We start from the raw sequence: 19915 nt of genomic DNA, 5'->3' as shown, positions 1-19915 counted from the left end.
GTTATTATTTCGGGGTAAAACAACCCTTTTTTACAGTTAAAAATACAATTTTTTCAACAATTTGAAAATTATTTAGATGCATATGGCTCTTTTACATATAATCGACGGTTGATTTATGTTCAAGTGTTCTTATGAAGTGCATTTAAAATGTGTTGTCGTGGGTTGTCGTGAGGGGTCGTGAGTTATTCGTCGGTATTAATTAGTGCGTCCGCACGTGTTTACTATCAAAACCCTGGTGGCAGAGGGCGCTTTTCATCATAAACATTCCGTGACCTTATTTGGCTGGACCAATTTCCAAGGAGTTCATTGACCTCCAAAATAGTCTGAATCCCAAACTATCACCAATGCTCGCACTATGAAGAGTTACACTACTTGGGTATCAGTCTATTTCTGTGTCACTGTGAAACCATTTCGACTTGAACTTGTTTAGTTTAGTGGGATGGGAGATAAAAACTCACATAAAACTGACTGTTGAATGCTAGTTTTCTCTTCTTTGGATGAAACTAGGATGATTGATTCAAGATAGTGTATGGTCTCATAAAGCAGGTAAAATCTGAGTCTTCAGAACTTCATGGAGAAGTCTTGATTCGTGATCTGATTTTAATCAAGAGCAAGTTTTACGCTACGAATTGTGACAAGTGATTTGTGTGTGTGGGCGGTCCGTCCTGACTTGCTGTGTGTGCTGTGGTGGTGGTGCCGACTGCTGTTGTTTGCCCCATCAAAGTCAATTTATATTGTAAAAAATCATTGATAAATTTCACATTATTCTCCGATGCAGCAAACGTCATCTTCATTACTCATTTTAAGAATATTACTGCGGACTAAATGAAATATGGTTCTTGATTTTTAATAATAAGTCACACTTTTAATTATTGAACTTTTTTAAATCTTCGACCAATTATCAAACTAAATACTGACAAAAATAGAAAATAATTTATCGGAAACCAGTCAGAAATGGAGGATATTTTCTCCCAAATCCGTGAGGGCAATGCTATGCATGTACGAGTTTGGCTGGACAATGTGGAGAATGATCCAAACCAGGGGTGAGTAATTGTTTTCAGTTTATTAATAATAAATTAATAATAATATTTATATTAACAATAATAATAATGTTATTTTTTTATAAAACTACAATACAATAAGAAATATACATTATTAAGTACAAAAATAAGCTTTAGGCAGACCCAGAGGAAATCAAGGATAACTTTCCGTATGGCGCCACCACTTTTTCACTCATTTTTACAAAAAGGGATATATCAATCAGGTAAATTAGATACTATATTATTTTATTTCGAATGAAAAAGTGGTGGCGCCATACGGAAACTTTTCCTAAATCAACCCCATTTGTAATTTTTAAAAACGGAGACAAACTGAATAAAGAGTAAGCTCTGCTCCCCTCCTCTGCGATCGCAAAACGCACACACAATCCCTTTTCAACCATTTTGGGTGGCACGGTTGGCTTGTGCGTAAAGCGCTCGCCTCTCACCAAGGTGACCCCGGTTCGATTCCCGGTCGGGGCCATATATGTGAGTTGAGTTGTGCATTGGTTCTCTGCTGTGACACAAGGGTTTTCCAGACTATCCGGTTTTCCTCCCTCAGGAAAAAATCAAACACTTTCGATCTTGGCTGTGCTCCGTGGTCATAATGGGTTGATGTGGCTGGCAGCTGAATGCGCCCTTGCATGCCTGCTTCTCGAACACGTTGTAGCCGCGTCCTTCGCAATTCAGCTCTAGCTGTGAGTAAGGACGATTAGCCCCCCAAATTATTATTTTGTGTGAAATCAACTGCGGCAGTATTCGCGATAAGGCCTGTAAATATAATAATAACTCAAGGAGCAGTAGTGACTGTCCCAAGGATAAACTGAGTGGAAAAAGTTTTGGTATCCTGCAACCACTTCTTCATTTGTTTATGAAATAAAATAGTAGGGCCTATCTAATTTACCTAAGATATTCCTTTTTGTAAAAATAAGTGAAAAAGTGGTGGCAAGATATGGAAAGTTTTCAAATGCGTGTACCACAAAGTTTGATTATTGCAACTCAGTAGTTATTTTGTATGCATTCTTCTTCACAGCTCTAAGGTAACATTTTTCAAGTAGGAAACAATTATTGTTTTAGGGTTTTATGCAAGGTTTTTTGTAGTATGGACTCATGGGATGTGTTTCCTCTGGCAACATTTAAACATTCTGTTGAAAACAATTACTGCTTAGAAACAAAACATATATATCCAAGTAATTGTGTTTAAAATAATGCCAGTCTGGAACTGTCTGGAAGCTTGACACAATTACATTCAGTAATTTTAGCCTTGTGCAGTAGTTAGTGGTGTGGAAACAGGAAATGGTGTAAAATGTCAAAGGAAGTTAGGTGTCTACTTCATGTAACAATAATTTAATATTCAAGTAATTTGATGTCCTTGTTCCCGTTTTTCCTGGCTCTAATGTTTGACTGACACCTTGTTTAATACTTGTATCTGACAAACATACTTCAGGCGCCTAAAATAATCTTAGCTGTTTTTTGCACTAATGCTTATTTCTTTGACTTCAACAAAACAAGAGCAAAAAATACAATAGAAGGCAAAATGAAAAGCTATTAAACCGAAACAGAAACAAAACAACAAAGCAAAACATAATTACAGTCTGAACAGCAATATATTCAAAAGAATTCAATATTTTCAATTTTCCGCATATTCAATGCTATGCGGGTCAGGGACAACAAAAGTAAACGAAATCACTGTTGCTTGGAAGTATGTTGTCCCACACATAATTAAACCGAAAAAAAAACTGGAAAAGAAAAACATACAACAAAATTGGGAAGAAGAAGAAGAAAGATCAAGTTCCAAAATTTGCATGCTCCCGGGTCAATCTGGAAGGATTAAACAACAATTGATGTTCAATGTCAGACAGGATTTCAACAGATCCACTCTGATCGCTCATTAGCACTTAGTTGCTAATAGCTCATAACTAAGCTGCAGATTTGCTTATCTAGGTAATATTTTCACAAATAGTTTGTTGTGTTTTAATTGTGATTGACTGAATTGCATATTATTATTTTGTTAACCATTTCTCTTTAGTGATGACCATGGGTTTAGCCCCATGCATTGGGCGTGTAAGGAAGGGCGGGGCAACATTGTGGATATGCTGATAGGTAGAGGAGCTAAGATAAATGCCACCAACATGGGCGATGATACTGCCTTACATCTTGCTGCTGCACATGGCCACCGAGAAATTGTCCAAAAGGTTAATATGTTTTCTCATGCCTGTATGCTTCATTTTGAAAGGGCAAGGGCATCAAGGCATTTTCTCCTTGGTAAAGGGCACCCTGTGAGAAAATTGTAAAGTTCTACTGGAGCATTTCAAGGGCACCAAGGCCTTCCAGCAAACTTGCAAACAAACAAAATAATGACTCAATCATATTTTTTTTCTTTAACTATGGTAATTTTATTATTACTGAAGGGTTTACACAAAAAGTAACATGTTGAAAACTGTTGTGTTCAGTGGGGAGTATACAACCTGGGCAACCAAAGCGCTCCAAAGGCTTTTTCAAACACATTATCAACCTCCTAATTCGACATAACCATTTAAACCCCTAGGTGAAGATTGTAAGCATTTATAGTTGAAGTATCTTGCTCAAGGACACGAGTGTCATGACCAGGACCCGGACCCATACTCAGTTGACACCAGAACTTGAATTAGATGCCCTTAAAGGCAGTGGACACTATTGGTAATTACTCAAAATAATTATTAGCATAAAACCTTACTTGGTAACGAGTAATGGGGAGAGGTTGATGGTATAAAACATTGTGAGAAACAGCTCTCTCTGAAGTGACGTAGTTTTTGAGAAAGAAGTAATTTTTTAAAGGTTTGTTATTTTATGCATATGTTCCGATACACCAAGTGAGAAGACTGGTCTTTGACAATTACCAATAGTGTCCAGTGTTTTTAAAATCAAACTGCCATGACACCCATCTCACTATGAAAAAGCAATGACTTTATGATTTCATTTTAACTTTTTTTTCCCCTAAAAGCTTCTCCAGTTTAGAGCGGATGTGAATGCAGTCAACGAGCACGGTAACACTCCGCTGCATTATGCATGCTTCTGGAATTATGAGTTAATCGCTGACGTAAGTAAAGATGTTTCATGTTATATGCAGACATATGGACAAGAAGGTCATTCAATGTGATATGACATTCTTACTAAACCACACTATGATGGGGGTTGTACAATTACTATTCCAGATGTACACTTGTGTGTACCTAAACTCCATTTTGTGACAGTCATGTTATTATTATTATGGGTTTATTCACACCAAACTTTAGCTCGAAAGCTGAATGCCACAGTGGTTACACTTGGTAAAAACACCATTACACAGAATGAAATTTTAAAATTACTTAGTCTATTTAAAAACTATTAAACGCCCAAAAACACAGGTGATAAAAACTTTGAAAAAAAGCAGGGCATAAAAACAAGCACAAACACCAATGAGCAAACGTTTTTTTAAAAGGCAATATAGCAATCCAGTTAGATACAAAATAGGGCTATTATGAAATACAATATAGATCCGTTTTGTGAGGAGTGAGTATCTGTAAAAAAAAAAAAAAAAGAGAATTCCTTTCAAACAATGCTGCATGATACACATATGGGACATTTTAAAATACATGTAGGATCAATTTACTAGTACAACTGTGCAAGGGAAAACAAATTGTTTTGTGCCACTATTTCAAAGTTATACCAATCCACTGACTCTGTATAATTGCCATTAAATGTATGCGATAGGTAAGTTTTCATAACGAGCCAAAGTGCCCTTGTATGTCTGGGTTCCCCCAAGGATTTTTTTAAAACTGGGGGCATTCTGGACCCAAATTTTGGAGCTTCAGACAAGGGAGGCGCAACCGAATGGAGGTCTTTGGAATGTTTTCTATTTAGTGTTTATCTTGATTTTTTAAAATCCCTACTGTGCAATCTAATGCCATCTTTAAGGGTTTGGGTAATTTTTGTAACACAAAACATAATGTTCACAGGTTTACATTAAATTTAAACCGTTTGAAGATAATGATAGTAGGCCTAAAGCTTACTATTCTTAACGTTCTGAGGTGCTGTAGTATTTGAGAAATGAGTAAAACAATGTCATGAAAATACGTTTTTACATGCTAAATAATTTTCATCTTCTGAGACGAAAATTAGTTTCTTGACTTGTTTTACTTTTTTTCTCAAAAATTACAGCACCTCAACAAGTAATATTTTAAGGGAAGCTTTCTATCATCATTATCTTCAAACTGTGTAAGTTAAATGTAAATCTGTGGCCATTGTGTTCTGTGTCCTATAAAAAGTACACAAACCCTTTACTACATAGGTGCAATTTTGAAGAATATTATCACACGGTGCAATGGCACAGTCCAGATATTTCCAATGAGTAATTGTATTCTGCTTTATTGTATGAAGAAAAAACTTCCTATATTTGTTTTATACCTTGCACACATAAACCCTTGTCATTTTGTATTTGTCAAATAATCCGTTATATGTTTCAACAAGTTGTACCCAGTTTGAACTATTAATAATTTATTTCTTCAACAAGGTTTTAATCGGCTGATAAAGACATAGAGCATAAAGCTGGTTAGCACTTGTTGGCTGAAGTGGGTCCATGGAAAATAATTGTGTGAACTAATTCAATACATGGTAGGCCCCTACTTGTTGTGAAACCTATTACACTGTAGTAGGCAAAAAGAGCAGCTTTGAAGCATCCCAAGTGTCCTATGTATATTTTATCGTTATTGGTGGGTTTGAACTGTTCGGAACAGTATACATGGAAAATAAAGTATGACATGTGACCTGTGTTCCACCAATCAAATAACAAGGATCAATGTGTGCAGGATATACTATACTATAAACATATATTGTTGACACCCTAAATTATACTATATTGTACATGTACTTTTTGACGACACACTAATGCTATATTATACACAAGTTGATGACACACTAAATTATTAAACAGATTATAACCACACGCTAGATTAAATACTGTATATTATAAGCATATATTGATGACACGTTGATAAATATCCAAAATTCATAAATTCCCCCTGACAGTAATAGGCAAAGAGAAAGTAGACATTATATTGAATGATTTGGGATAAAAAATAAGTGCAAATAATAATTTTTTCAGAAAAGTACAGAGTGCATATTTCCACCTATTAAAATGTTATGGTACCCGCTGCTAAAATAAAGGATTCGAACTGCCTCTAGCTACCGGGCAATCTCGGTGGTCTAGTTGGTAAACATTACTCTAAAATTGCAAAGATCATGGGTTCCACTCCCACTTCAGTTCTGTGTATGCCTGAGATTGGGAAAGTATGGAGTATAGACGATGTGACCTCTGACGTCACATGAAAACCATAACATGATTCGCGCGCATACCGCTGGGCAAAACCTTTGTGTTTTGGCAGCCAGCTAGAAAGTGTATGCAATCTTACCATGACTACGTGTCTTTGTGCCCGGCAAAACATGACGTATACAGTGTTTTTTTTTCAACAGAGGGCAGTTTGAATGTAAACATAGATAACATCGTCTATACAGTGTTACCCCGGTACTTAATGTTAAACAAATTGATGTATGCGGGTAAAACAAAAACTAATAACCATGTTTTCCTTGATTGTCTTTATGTGTGTAGGATCTCGTAAATAGTGGTTCCCTAGTCAGCCTTTGCAATAAGTTCAATGATACTCCATTGGACAAAGCCAAACCTGGACTTAAGAGTGTTCTGAAAGGTGGGTATTTCAATCTTATTTTGCTGTCCTTATTTTCAAATATTTATAAATTTATTTATGTATTTATTTTTCTCAGTTCAGAAGAAGAAAAAAATCATCTTTTGGGCTAATAGCATTTAAGGTAATGTTTTTAATGTTTTGAACAACGGATAAATAACATACATTGTAGAATAACTCTTTGCCGGGCCTGTACCTATGAAGTGAGGTGGAGGAAGACCCCCCCCCTCCCAAATAAAACAAATAAAAAGTAAAATAAAAAATTGTAAAAAATAGAGTCCCAAAAATATTTTTATTTTTTTTAAATCCACCAAAAATATAAATAGCTTGAACTAGGCCTTCATTTTCAAAAGATTTCCAACTCCTCGTTGAAATACTGTGGTTATAGAAAACATCAAATTTGTATCCCTCAATATTTGAATCTGAGACGTGTTACTGACAGTATCCTCTCTCAGATGGTGTATTCCAATTACGGATAATTCTTCTTTAGTGGACACATAACCGCTCTGGATTTTAGGTAATATCTCCAAAATATGACCACCTTTTGAAATGAAATGTTCATAAAAATATGTTAATTTTATTGAATAGCTACATTTATATTTACGAATAGTTACCTCTTGATAGGATTCAAATTATTGAACGGTTCAAAAGACCAACGACGGTGCTCTTTCTTTTGTACTACGAAGTTGCAGGTCTTTGCAATATTTTGAATCAAAAATTTGTATTTTGATTTGACAGATCGAGCTGCAGCTAATGGTCAAGATCTGAACAAAGTGCCATATAAGACTAACAACTGGGGAGGCATGAAAACTAGGACACGTAAGTACTCAAATACTAAGCATTAATGTGCTTAAATTGTTAAATGTCACTTTATACGTAACATAGCAGAAGTCTTTCACTTCTAAATACAGGTATGCATAGTGCAATTCCTTATTACAGGCATGATTTTCTTCCCAATTTAATCGGATTTTCGATTTGTTTGCCCTCAGAAAAAACAGAAAAATTGTTATGAAATAGCCTTAAAAAAGGCTCTACAAAACCTTATACATGTTCCATGTCTAGGTCAGCCCTTGTACTCCACGGAATTTTCCTATTTTTTTTAACAAGGGCTAAATATCATGCCTGTTCTTTGCTACCTCATTGGAAGCATTCCTGAAACCATCTAAACTACTTAGGAGCGTGCAGCTCCGTCAACAAGACAGCCAATCACCACGACACCAGATACATTGAGTCTGATGTGCTAAGGGGTCAGGTTGGTGTAGTGGTGTCTTGCCTCGCCTTCCACCTCTGACCCCGGTTCGAATCTAACCGGGGGCGCCATTTGGATTTGGTTGTCAGTCCCTACATGACTGCATTGGTTTTCCTGGAATAATTCTCTGGGGTTTTCCTCCCACATCTAAAACTGAAATTTACTCGTCATCTTCTCTTTCTGTTTGGCTCTAATTAGAGGATTGATAATTTATCCAGATCCAAACTGGTGTGCAGTAGTGTCCTTTCTCGTCTTTATCAAGTATTTTTCTCTTCCGAGCCAGTAAACAGCTGTGTTTCAAACTCACAGTACAATGTACATGAACATCCTAGTGACACCAGGAATTCCGCGCCTACATCAAACATAATCACGCGTTAGCAGGGAATTTTTGCTTGTTCTGGTTCTTACTCCACGTTACTAGTCATTCTGCACTCACACAGCTAGGGCAGAAATTCGGTGCTTGCACAGTAGCGAAGATTGTTCATCATCTCTGACATAAAGATAGCAGTGATCTTCAAAAGCCATCCAGCCTGGCGGACATACTGTTTGTAATCAGTGAACATTGAAGATTCCAACCAGGCATAATACTATCATATACGTGTAGTAACATCGAGAGAAAGGTTTAAGTTCCAAGAAAGTCAAATCTTGGAAAAACTGAAGGAGTTGCTGTTAATCACTTGATTTGTCGAATCATGAAGTCCAAGTATACGAATATAGAATTTCAACTTGCGCTTCTCTGTAGAGAATTTCTGTTACAGTTTGAACAAAAATGCAGTATTCACTATTCGTACTTGTTTGTTGTCACTGAAAATTGAGAAAAGACTATAAGATGGAGCCCAGGAAAATGTTTTAATAAATGTATTCTTTGACTTAAAAGTATTCTTCTTTAAACTCATAAACTGTCAAGCCATGGAGAAGGTGATAAATTACATCGTCGCTGGTCTGGAGTCCCTTGTAGAGTAGCAAGCTGTTATAATGCTGTTGCATTGAAGGATGGCTAGATGCATGTTATTAATTAAGAGATCACCCAAGTATTACTAGCGCTACTGCTGTAGCTCTACTGAGCAGAATGGACCTGGCTACCATGGAAACTGTAATTGTCATCTTTTGATTATCAATCAATTGACTTTGAAGTTACTCACAACTTGAGGGAGCCTTGTGGAGGGAACGTGAGAGAAATAACAGTAATTCACCCGACCTGTTTTTAGCTGTATCAACTTTGTGGTCGTCCATTTTGCACGTGAAGTTTTTTTGAGAAGAACAGTCTTTACCATTCCATGCTCCATTGCTATTGAGTAAGCACAATTCTGTATCCAACCATGGTTGTTCGGGTTCTTTCGCTGCCCATCGGGTAAACAGTGACAAATGTTTAGTATTACGGTATCAACTGGATGTATGGATAAAGTCTATGAATACTTAAGGAAAATTTGTGTAGAAGAACCTGCTTCAGGTCACTCATCAAGACTTAAAAGTGTACTGAAGTAAACACTAAATGAAGATGAGAATGCTGAGATTTATGGGAAGGTCAGACAAGAAATCTTCAAACCAACCATTTTGCACATGAAACTTTTTCGCTGATTACATTCTGTATCATCCCATGCTCCATTCAAATAGAGTAAAGCACAATTTTGGTTCCCTTCATTGTTGTTTGGCTCTCCTCGACCCCAGAAGGTAAACAGTGACGATGTTCCATCAGTCCAAGTATAAAGACCCTCTGATTGTTGATCAGTGAAGCCAATCCAAAATCTACCCCCTTTGACGCTATTCACATAATTGAGCATGAAGTTTTGTTCTTGTCGATTCTCCACTGATGCCAGATGACCAGATCTCATTGGGTTTGATAAACTCATGCAGTATGTTTCAGATTCATTGAATTTTTTAGTGTCTCTGACATAAAGATAGCAGTGATCTCCATAAGCCAACCAGCCTGTCGGACATATTGTTTGCGATTTTGTCTCTGACAAACAATGAACATTGAAGGTTCCTATCAGGCAAAATACTATAATATGTAGTAACATTGTGGAAATGTTTGAAAGTCATTGGCTTCTATACTTCATTCCTTCATTGAGTTATTCATAAAGTCATACATGTAGATTAAACATCAACATGATCAACCTCCTGATGACGAGCAGAGTATACTGTTTGAGACGTCGAGACCACAGTTTTCTCCCCAAGACGAGCAGAGAATACTGTTCAAATTGTGGAGACCACAACTTTCTCCTGAAGACGAGCAGAGAATACTGTTCAAATTGTGGAGACCACAGTTTTCTCCTGAAGACAAGCAGAGTATACTGTTCGAAATTAAGACCACAGTTTTCTCCTGAAGACGAGCAGAGTATACCGTTCAAAACGTTGGGACCACACTGGCTTTTTTTCAGAGCCAACACTCCCACTAAAGATATTTACACATGGTTGTACCGGCAAGTTTACTTCCTCCGATCAACCTGGTAGATTTACAGAAAGTCAACGAAAAATTATCTCTTCAAAATTATTCTTAAACTCTGACGTGGAGGAGTGAATCTGTCCCAACAGAAATGGTCAAAGATGTAAACCATAAACAAGGTTCAAAGCAAACTATTTGAAAACTTCCCTTGGTAGTCTCCTCCAGTAAAATGAGTATTTTCAAGAAATTCAAGTGGTCTGGAGATTCTTTGTAAAATGATAAGCTATAGGCGTTGTCACCATACATGTAATCGAGTCTGCCTCTTATTGTTATAGCAACCCTTGTGTACATGTAATGTTTCTCCTGGTCATAATTGTCACCATGGAAACTGCTCACATAACTGTGTGTTGGCAGGAAATGATAGCCTCTGCTTTTTTTTTCAACCACAAGGTAAAGGTTGTCCTTGGTATTTATTCTTGTTTGTGAAGGTTTAGGATCAACCTTAAAACAACTCCTTTCCCACCTACATTAATAATGATAATCTTAATGTATTGATTTTTTATTGCGCTCTCTCCAGGACCAGCCTGTTTGAGGGCGCATAACAGTAAAAATGGCAAAAGATTAAGAAAATTACATAGATTAAGTGGACAGTTTTAAGAAAAGTACACCAGTAAAAAATATATGCAAAATAGCTTGAACACTTTACAGGCATAAAAGGTGCATGAACACCATAAAACAATGAATGCTGTAAAAACAATGCAATTTTGGTTTAAGAAAGCATTTAAAAAGTTCACATACAAATATAAATTACAAAATTAAAAACCAACAGATACAAAACTCACTACACGTTACCAAAGGCTTTCTTAAAAAGAAAAGATTTTAATTGAGATTTAAAAAGACTTTGTGAATGCAGTTTACGAATGTTTGCTGGCAAGTTGTTCCATAGATTTGGTGCTGCTGAATAAAAAGCTTGATAAGCATTTTGCCCTTCGGATATTCTATAAATACTTCACCTGTTGACCTGAGGTTGTGACACCTTTGACAATAACTACAGTAATTATTTCATTTAAATAAGAAGGAGCAAGGTCATGTTAACATTTAAAAACCATTACAGATATTTTCATGGTAAATGAGCCACCAATGTGTCCGACCTGGTTCCATCTATCAGAATGTTTGAGCTTAAAAGCAGGCTTTCCACTAGTTTTTACCCATGTATACTTTTGTTTTGCTGAGCTGTACAACAGAGAGCCATTCCAACAGCTTTATTCGTTGTACTGCATCGCTATGGAACTCCTTGCCAGGTGCATGTTTCCCTCCATCCTACAATCTAGACTTTTTTCCCTGTCCATAAAAACAGTAACAATGTTAGCTTCGTCATGAAGGCATGTTCGCAATTTATTTAGTTTTATTTTATTTTTTAGATCAGGAATACCAATCAAGATTTTTTTTTCTTCTGATTGGCAGAGCTGTATTGACCTCATGACACTTGTAACCGTGAGCAAGACACTTTGCTATAATTGCTTCTCTTCACCAAGGGGTATAAATGGGTACCTGCGAGGGTAGAGGTTGATATTGTGCATGAAAAAGCCTTTGGGGCGCTATGGTTACCCAGGTTGTATACTCCCCAGGGAGCTGTGAAAGATTAAAGGAATGTTATTGGCCCAGTGACCAGGGCACTAATGTAAAGTACATTGATACAATATTGTAAAATGCGCTTTATTGTAAAAAGTAGTTATTATTATTAGGTTTGCCGATGGAAATAAATAAAATAAATAAATGAATTAAATGAATCGAATGTGATTCAGTGGTACAGTGCGTGCATTATAATAATGCCAAAAATAGTTAATGGGCTGTTATTTCGACCCTAGCAGAGTCCTTCTCAAAGGCTACATTACGAGAAGAATAAACTGCCCTGCATGACATAACCTTTTTTGTCTTTTATTTCATTTGCTTGTTCCACAGGAGACGGAACGCTTTCACGGTTTGCTGGCATTGATCTCAAACATGTGAAGCTTCAAACCAAAGCTGGCAGCAGCCCAACTGGAGAGGTACGTCGTTACAATGCTATTCACTGTAGGTTTTCCCGGCCAATTTCAGCAAAAATAATCATTCAAATTCTTTAACTCGCTTTCAAATTTTCGCAATTACCCTTAAAGGAACACGTTGCCTTGGATCGGTCGAGTTGGTCTTTGAAAAGCGTTTGTAACCATTTGTTATAAAATGCATATGGTTAGAAAGATGATTTAAAAGTAGAATAAAATGATCCACACAAATTTGCCTTGAAATTACGGGGTTTTCCTTTTACTGTGCGAACTAACACGGTCGGCCATTTATGGGAGTCAAAAAATGGCCGACTGTGTTAGTCGATGAGGTAAAAGGAAAACCACGCAATTTCGAGTGATACTTATGTGGATCATTATATTCTACTTTTAAAATATCTTTCTAATCATATGCATTTTATAACAAATGGTTACAAAGTCTTTCAAAGACCAACTCGACCGATCCAAGGCAACGTGTTCCTTTAATTCCATCAAATTAGGGTTTCTCGTAAGCTGTTATTGCTTTCAAACTCAAATGTGAGCACATCAAATTGTTTTTCTCATTCAGTTTTGTTCAGTCATTCTATTTCATTTATAGGCATTCAAGACTACACTTTGATTAGTTTAATTTCTACTATCTATTTACACTTGATGATATTTAATGGTTGACCAGCTCTTGTTGCTGGCTTTTATGAAATTAATTGAGTCTTGCAGACTATAGTGAAATAGAAAGATCTTATTTTAACAGTGAATGCTAAACTAGTGACCCTGAATTTTTTAACTTTTGAATGCTGATACAATGGAGCAATCATTTTGAAATGAAATTGAATGAGCTGGGTGTAAAAATTAATGGAATGTGTAAAACTTAATGGAATTTTTTGAAATTGGACGAGAAAAACCTTTATTAACTATGTTTATGAAAATTAACTTGCCTTACATGCAGAAGCAGTTTGTGTCAAACTGATAATGAGGGTTGGCTCAATTAGAGATTATCATTACATGGTGTTACAGCAAACCGATACTATATCGTATTTCCACCATGCAAAGTTTCAAATCCTCCTCGCCTTTTTGATTTTATTTGTATAGATGTGGAAGGGTATGTGGCAAGGCACCGAGGTGATGGCCAAGGTGCTGAGACAGCACAACATCACATCTCGCATCTCCAGGGAGTTCGGAGAGGAGTTCCCTCGTCTGCGTATTTTCTCTCATCCCAACATCCATGCCGTGCTGGGCTGCGTCAATCAACCCCCTAATCTGATTGTCTTGAGTGAATACCAACCTCATGGGTCACTCTTTCATGTCCTTCATGAAGCAACCGGTATGTAGGAGTAATTTTCTTAACAGCAGCAAAGTTTACTCTGGAAAGTATTAAAATTTATAACAATATTCCCTCACAGAGGCATGGTTAAGTTGTTTTAAACTATTTCTGTGTTGTTACTCTATTGATGAAAGTGTAGGTTATTTGAAAGAATCTACACTTAAATGTAGATTCGTATCGAATCTACAGTTGTGTGTACCAGTTAAAGTGATAGTTCAACTTGAAAATTACTCATTTCCCCAAAATAACATGATGTGAAAAAACTCAGCTGGAACAATTTACTTTCAAAACATAATTTTAAACATACCATTATACTTGATAATGTTGCAAGCACTATATAATATGCTTGTAAATTTTGCAAAATTAGTTATAAATGTGACCAAACCTCGTTTGACAAAGTACAAAGATTTGGGGAAATAGTTTAAGTCGGAGAATAGGCTCTAAAGTGTAGATTCATGGACACAATGTTCTCGCCTTTGGCTCGTACATTGTATCCATGAATCTACCTTTTCTTGTCCATTCTCCTTAACTTAATACCACTGGGAAATGAATAAATAATGCGCATTATGGGTGGATAGTGAAGAAGAAAAGTGAAGAAATCGAAAGAAGAAAAAAAGGATATTTCCAAAAATTCTGTGACTTTTTTTAAGATAAGAAATCTGAAGAAATCGTATTTATATTTCTTCAGATGTAATGGTTGATCAGGCACAGACTCTACGGTTCGCTGTGGATATTGCAAGAGGTATGGCTTTCCTACATGCTATGGAACCTCTCATACCTCGGTACTACCTCAACAGCAAAAATATCTTAGTAAGTACACAAATTATACCCTTAATATCATTGTTATCTGTGGTGTGTTGTGGGTTTGCGTCCCAGTCTTGGCACTTGTGTCACCCTGTTACTACCTCCACAGCAATATTATCTTAAGTACACAAAGTATACTCCACAAACTATACTCCTTACTAGTGGCATGTCGCGAGCACTCGTCTTTGTAATCAGCAGAGTGTTGGTTCGAGTAACGGTCTTGACTTTTTATTGCTTCATATTGTTAATTGCATATATTATTTGTATATTTTTGTAAAATGTTTCTGTATTTGTCTTTCTTAAAGGCAGTGGACACTATTGGTAATTACTCAAAATAATTATTAGCATAAAACCTTTTTTGGTGACAAGTAATAGGAAGAGGTTGATGGTATAAAACATTGTGAGAAACGGCACCCTCTGAAGTGCCATAGTTTCCGAGAAAGAAGTAATTTTCCACGAATTTGATTTCGAGACCTCAGATTTAGAATATGAGGTCTCGAAATCAACCATCTAAACGCACACACCTTTGTGTGACAAGGGTGTTTTTTTCTTTCATTCATATCTCGCAAGTTCGATGACCGATTGAGCTCAAATTTTCACAGGTTTGTTATTTTATGTATATGTTGAGATACACCAACTATGAAGGCTAGTCTTTGACAATTACCAACAGTGTCCACTGCTTTTAATTGTTATCTTCGGAAACCCTCTGAATGGTAATGTTGTAATTTGGGTCATTGCTTTTTACCTTTGTATTGAGCGCTTTGAGGCAATTTGGCGCTTTATAAATATATTTTTATATTATTATTTCATGTGGTGTGTTGTTGTTGTTGTGGCCTGCTCACTGGACTCAAGCACTTGTGTGTTTAATCAGCAGAGTGTGGGATCGAGTCCCGGTCGTGACGCTTGTATCTTTGAGCAAGACCATTATTGCTCCCTCCTTCGGATGGGACGTAAAGCCATTTGGTCATGTGGATATTGTATCTCCTTGTCTTTTGTGATACTTTGTTAATCTTTTATCTAATACAGTTTTCCAGGTTTTTATAAATTGTATGTAACAGTTTTTCTTCTTCTCTGTGATAACTTCTACTTGTGCTAGGTGAATTGTTATTATAGTAATTGTGGGTTATTTACTTTACCTGGCTAGCCTAGGTTTTTGTTTTTGATGATCGTTGTTATTATTACATGTATGTATATATAGGGGTGTATGTATGTATGTATTTTTGATATGGTTTTTGATGTATTTTTGATAAACTTTTATGTAAACTTTTCACACCAGGTAAATAAATTTCATGTTCTTACTAACATGTTTAATAAACATTGAATTGAATTGAATGTCAGTTTTAGTTAACTGAAATAAATACATAAATCATGTACACTTCCATCTTGACTGCATAGATTGATGAAGAACTGACGGCTAAGATCAATATGGGAGATACTAGATTCTCCTTTCAGAATCGAGGGAAGCTCTTCAATCCAGCTTGGACTGCCCCTGAAGGTAATAATAGTAATAATAAAAGTGGCTTCTTATAGCGCGCATATTCGTCACCCAGTGACGCTAAAGGCGCTTTAACATACAATTTTCCTGCAAGGTATGTTTGAATACGCCTCTCTTTGTACTCATGAATGAAGTCACAACTCTAAGCAATGAGGCCATTTATGGTTTTCTTAGGACGTGTTTGGACGTTTTGACTTGTTTGGTGTGACCCAGCTTTAAAGCCATTATACACTTTCGGTACAGAAAAAAAAAAAAGTTCACAGATTTACAAATAATTTACAGGGTTTACAGAAGGTAATGGTGAAAGACTTCTCTTGAAATATTGGTCCATGTAATGGTGAAAGACTTCTCTTTAAATATTGGTCCATGAAATGTTTTACTTTTTGAGAAAACATTAAAACAATATCAATTCTCGATAGCGAGAATTACGGATTTATTTTAAACGTATGTCATGACACGGCGAAACGTGCGGAAACAAGAGTGGGTTTTCCTGTTATTTTCTCCCGACTCCGATGACCGATTGAGCCTAAATTTTCACAGGTTTGTTATTTTATATATAAGTTGTGATACACGAAGTGTGGGACTTGGACAATACTGTTTACCGAAAGTGTATAATGGCTTTAAGGCAGCTCTATGAAATTGGCCCTAGTCATAACACAGTTATTCCCTAATTAGATGACAATACAAACACATCTAATTTCTTTTTGACTACAGCTCTTACAAAGGATCCTGAGGACATGAATGTGAGGTCAGCTGACATGTGGAGCTTCGCCATCCTGCTGTGGGAGTGTGTCACTAGGGAGGTACCATTTGCCGGGTTGTCTCCCATGGAAATTGGCATGAAGGTATGTGGGAAACTCATGGGAAATGTTGCCTTTTTCTAAGAAAAAAATGTAAGGAAAGAAAGCTCCTAATGAAACCACTAGTTTGGTGTTTCTGTTCAGCAGAGTTTGGGGTTGAGTCGTGGTTGTGACACTTGTGTCCCTGAGCACGACACTTAACTATTACTGCATCTATCCACCCAGGGGTAAATGGATACCTGTGAGGGCAGAGATGGTTCTTGTGATTGATTTAGTGTAGCTTATATTTGTTGCACACGCTGTATACTCCCCAGGGAGCTGAAATGGTTAAGGCCCAGTGACCAGGGGTAGTAATGTTGGAATCGCTTTAAATAGCCCTTCGGGTGTGAAAAGCAAAACATAAAAAATGATTACTATTATTACTGTTAAGTTGCTATTTTGAATGGTTTTATTCTGCAGATTGTTGGGGAGGGCCTACGTGTTGACTTGTCTCCAGGGATCTCACCACACGTAGTCAAGCTGATGAAGATTTGTATGAATGAAGACCCGACCAAGAGACCAAGATTTGATCGGATTATGCCCATCCTAGACAAGATGCGGACCTCTTAATGTTCTCAGGAGTCAATCTGACTCTCTTTTCATCAGCATTTTTTTTACGAGGAACCTTCCTAAATCTTTCAACTCTTTAAAAAGGCCAAGTAACACTGCAGCGATATCGAGAACTGATAACGATCACGCCGCAAAGAGAACGCATTCTATTGGTTGAATTGCTCCACGCAGAATACGTCCACGCTTATTCAACCAATTGAGAGCGTGCATTGTTAACATTCTTGTAGTTGTTCTCGTTATCGATGGCCTGTGTGACTGGGCCTTTAACCCAACATTTGTACGAGGACCGAATTGGTGTGTCTAGCCTCATTTATTAATGTATTTCTTTTTCAGCCATTCAGAGTGGCTGCTGTTAAGTGTTTTGGAAAACAAACAAGACCATCTTTGAGAACATTACAGTTCGCCTCTTAGCCGTTCTTTATGGCTTTACTAGTTGCCAATGTATAGTAGTTTTACATTGTATAGTACTTAATGCCAATGCTATTTAAATGTTACAAGTAGTGGATTAGCTGTTACTTCTACACTAATGCTTCCATAACTACACAAACAAAAACTATTATAAAATGCCTGTATTTTTATAGCTTTATGAACAAACGTTTGTTTAATATTTAACTCAAGTTAACTTGAAGATTGCACACTAGACAAGTTTAAACGACAACACTCACCCCCCACCCCCCCCCCCAAAAAAAAGGAAGAGCAGGAAATTGAAGCACGTAAAGAACAGAATAAATTAATGGCACTAACAAACCATTGGTTGGAAGACAGCAGCGTTTGATAGTATAAAGCATTTTGAGAAACAAGACACTTTGGAGTAATGTGGTTATGTAAACAGTTTTCATGCCCTTAACAACATTTTAATCTGAGAAGCGACTCCTATTGGGGATTATTCTTCCTGCGTGGACCCATTCGCTCCAAAATTTCAGCAATCACTTAAAATCGTGACCGTCTTGAAAATGACACTTGCAGATGTTAGTTTTACTGTGTACATCTGGAATTATATAGGATCACCACTATCGAACGGTTCCAAAAACCAAAGGTCAACTTTGCCTTTAACATTAACAAATGCATTCAGTCAGATGATGGCCTGCCAAACACGTTGGTCTCCCATTGCTGTACACAGCTCCTCCCGTTGCACGCCAGAGTCCCGTTGCAAAGTGGTTTGTGGTCTGCCATGGGAACAGTGACCCTGAGTAAGGGGTCCCATGTCTGAGGCAGTGACCTGCTAATCTCAGCCTTCTTGTACTAATCTTGTTGCTAACTCTCGGTAGTCTACTGTAGAGCTCCAGGTTTGTGATATGCCTCTGCCAATGTATCTGTTGTATACAACGAAGCATTCTTGTGTAGCAGTCGTCCAGTCTCTTCTCTAGACGACTGGTTAGTGTCCATGTTTCACATCCGTAAATAAAGCGGAGGATGATATGAAATTGATGAAAATGAAAATGAAATGTGATGAGGAGTAGGTTTGATTGGTCTGTCGCCTTTTTGTGTTTGTGTAGTATCAGAAATAGAGTCTGAAATTGATAAAAGACTGCCTTAAAGGAACCTGTTGCCTTGGAGTTGGTCTTTGAAAAGCGTTTGTAGCCGTTTGTTATAAATTGCACATGGTTAGAAAGAAATTTAAAAAGTGGAACACAATGATCCACAAACATTTGTCTCAAAGTTGCGTGGTTTTCCTTTTACTTTGCGAACTAACACGGTTGGCCATTTATGGGAGCCACAAATTTGACTCCCATAAATGGCCGACCACATGTTTGTCGACGAGGCAAAAGGAAAACCACACATGTCGAGTGATACTTGTGTGGATCATTATATTCTACTCTTAAAGTATCTTTCTAATCATATGCATTCTATAATAAACGGTTACATACGCTTTTCATAGACCAACTCGACTGATCCAAGTCAACGTGTTCCTTTAAAAATAGTGTTTTTTTAATACTAAAAAAACATAAATGCATGGTTTATTTAGATAGAAAGACGAATTGATAACTTTATTTTGTAATTTCAAGCAACGAAGTCCAAACTAACACGCATGAGTAGCTTGACATATTTCCCCTGGGCTTCGAGAGGCTGTTAGGTTTTTCTTTGAGGCATCCTCTGTTAGGTTTTTCTTTGAGGCATCCTCTGTTTAACGAATTATCAAACAGAATTTATAACTAAACATAGTTTTAGGGTATTCACTATGTAATGGAGAAACATTTGTAATTTTATAACTGGTTTACTTTATATGGACTATTGTTTACCAATCTTACTGAAGTTTGATCTACTCATATGTTACACTGAATTTAAAAACAAATTTAAAAAATCGAGCTGTGTTTTGTTTACTAAACATACACATATAGCTTCTTTTTTAAATTTTTTTTTTAATTAATTTATTTATATGGTTTTTTTTGTAGGGGGGTTTTATAACTGTTGAAATTTAAATTCTTTCAATGCAGGGGGGAAACAAAATCAACGAAAATTG

General features: G+C 36.7%; 1 protein-coding gene across 1 annotated transcript; it reads left to right on the top strand.

Annotated features, from left to right (window-relative positions):
* The first annotated feature begins 405 nt into the window (after window positions 1-405).
* On the top strand, window positions 406-18144 carry LOC117293955 (integrin-linked protein kinase-like). Its single transcript, XM_033776467.1, has 11 exons — window positions 406-1043; window positions 3067-3232; window positions 4021-4116; window positions 6664-6760; window positions 7496-7576; window positions 12352-12437; window positions 13515-13746; window positions 14435-14556; window positions 15946-16045; window positions 16760-16890; window positions 17305-18144. Exons 1-11 carry the CDS (start codon window positions 955-957, stop codon window positions 17452-17454), a joined length of 1350 nt encoding a protein of 449 aa, XP_033632358.1. The 5' UTR covers window positions 406-954; the 3' UTR covers window positions 17455-18144.
* The last annotated feature ends 1771 nt before the right edge of the window (window positions 18145-19915 follow it).

Source organism: Asterias rubens, chromosome 8 (assembly GCF_902459465.1).
Source record: "Asterias rubens chromosome 8, eAstRub1.3, whole genome shotgun sequence".
Classification (NCBI taxonomy): domain Eukaryota; kingdom Metazoa; phylum Echinodermata; class Asteroidea; order Forcipulatida; family Asteriidae; genus Asterias; species Asterias rubens.
Note: the sequence above shows the minus strand (reverse complement) of the source record. Positions and strands in the feature narration are given on the sequence as shown.

What these genes read in the sequence shown, in the direction of transcription:
- LOC117293955 (XM_033776467.1), top strand. Translation starts at nt 955, where the DNA reads ATGGAGGATATTTTCTCCCAAATCCGTGAGGGCAATGCTATGCATGTA. An exon ending in TCAACAGCAAAAATATCTTA is followed by an intron (nt 14,557 to 15,945) that starts GTAAGTACACAA and finishes TTGACTGCATAG; the next exon opens with ATTGATGAAGAACTGACGGC. An exon ending in CCATGGAAATTGGCATGAAG is followed by an intron (nt 16,891 to 17,304) that starts GTATGTGGGAAA and finishes TTTATTCTGCAG; the next exon opens with ATTGTTGGGGAGGGCCTACG.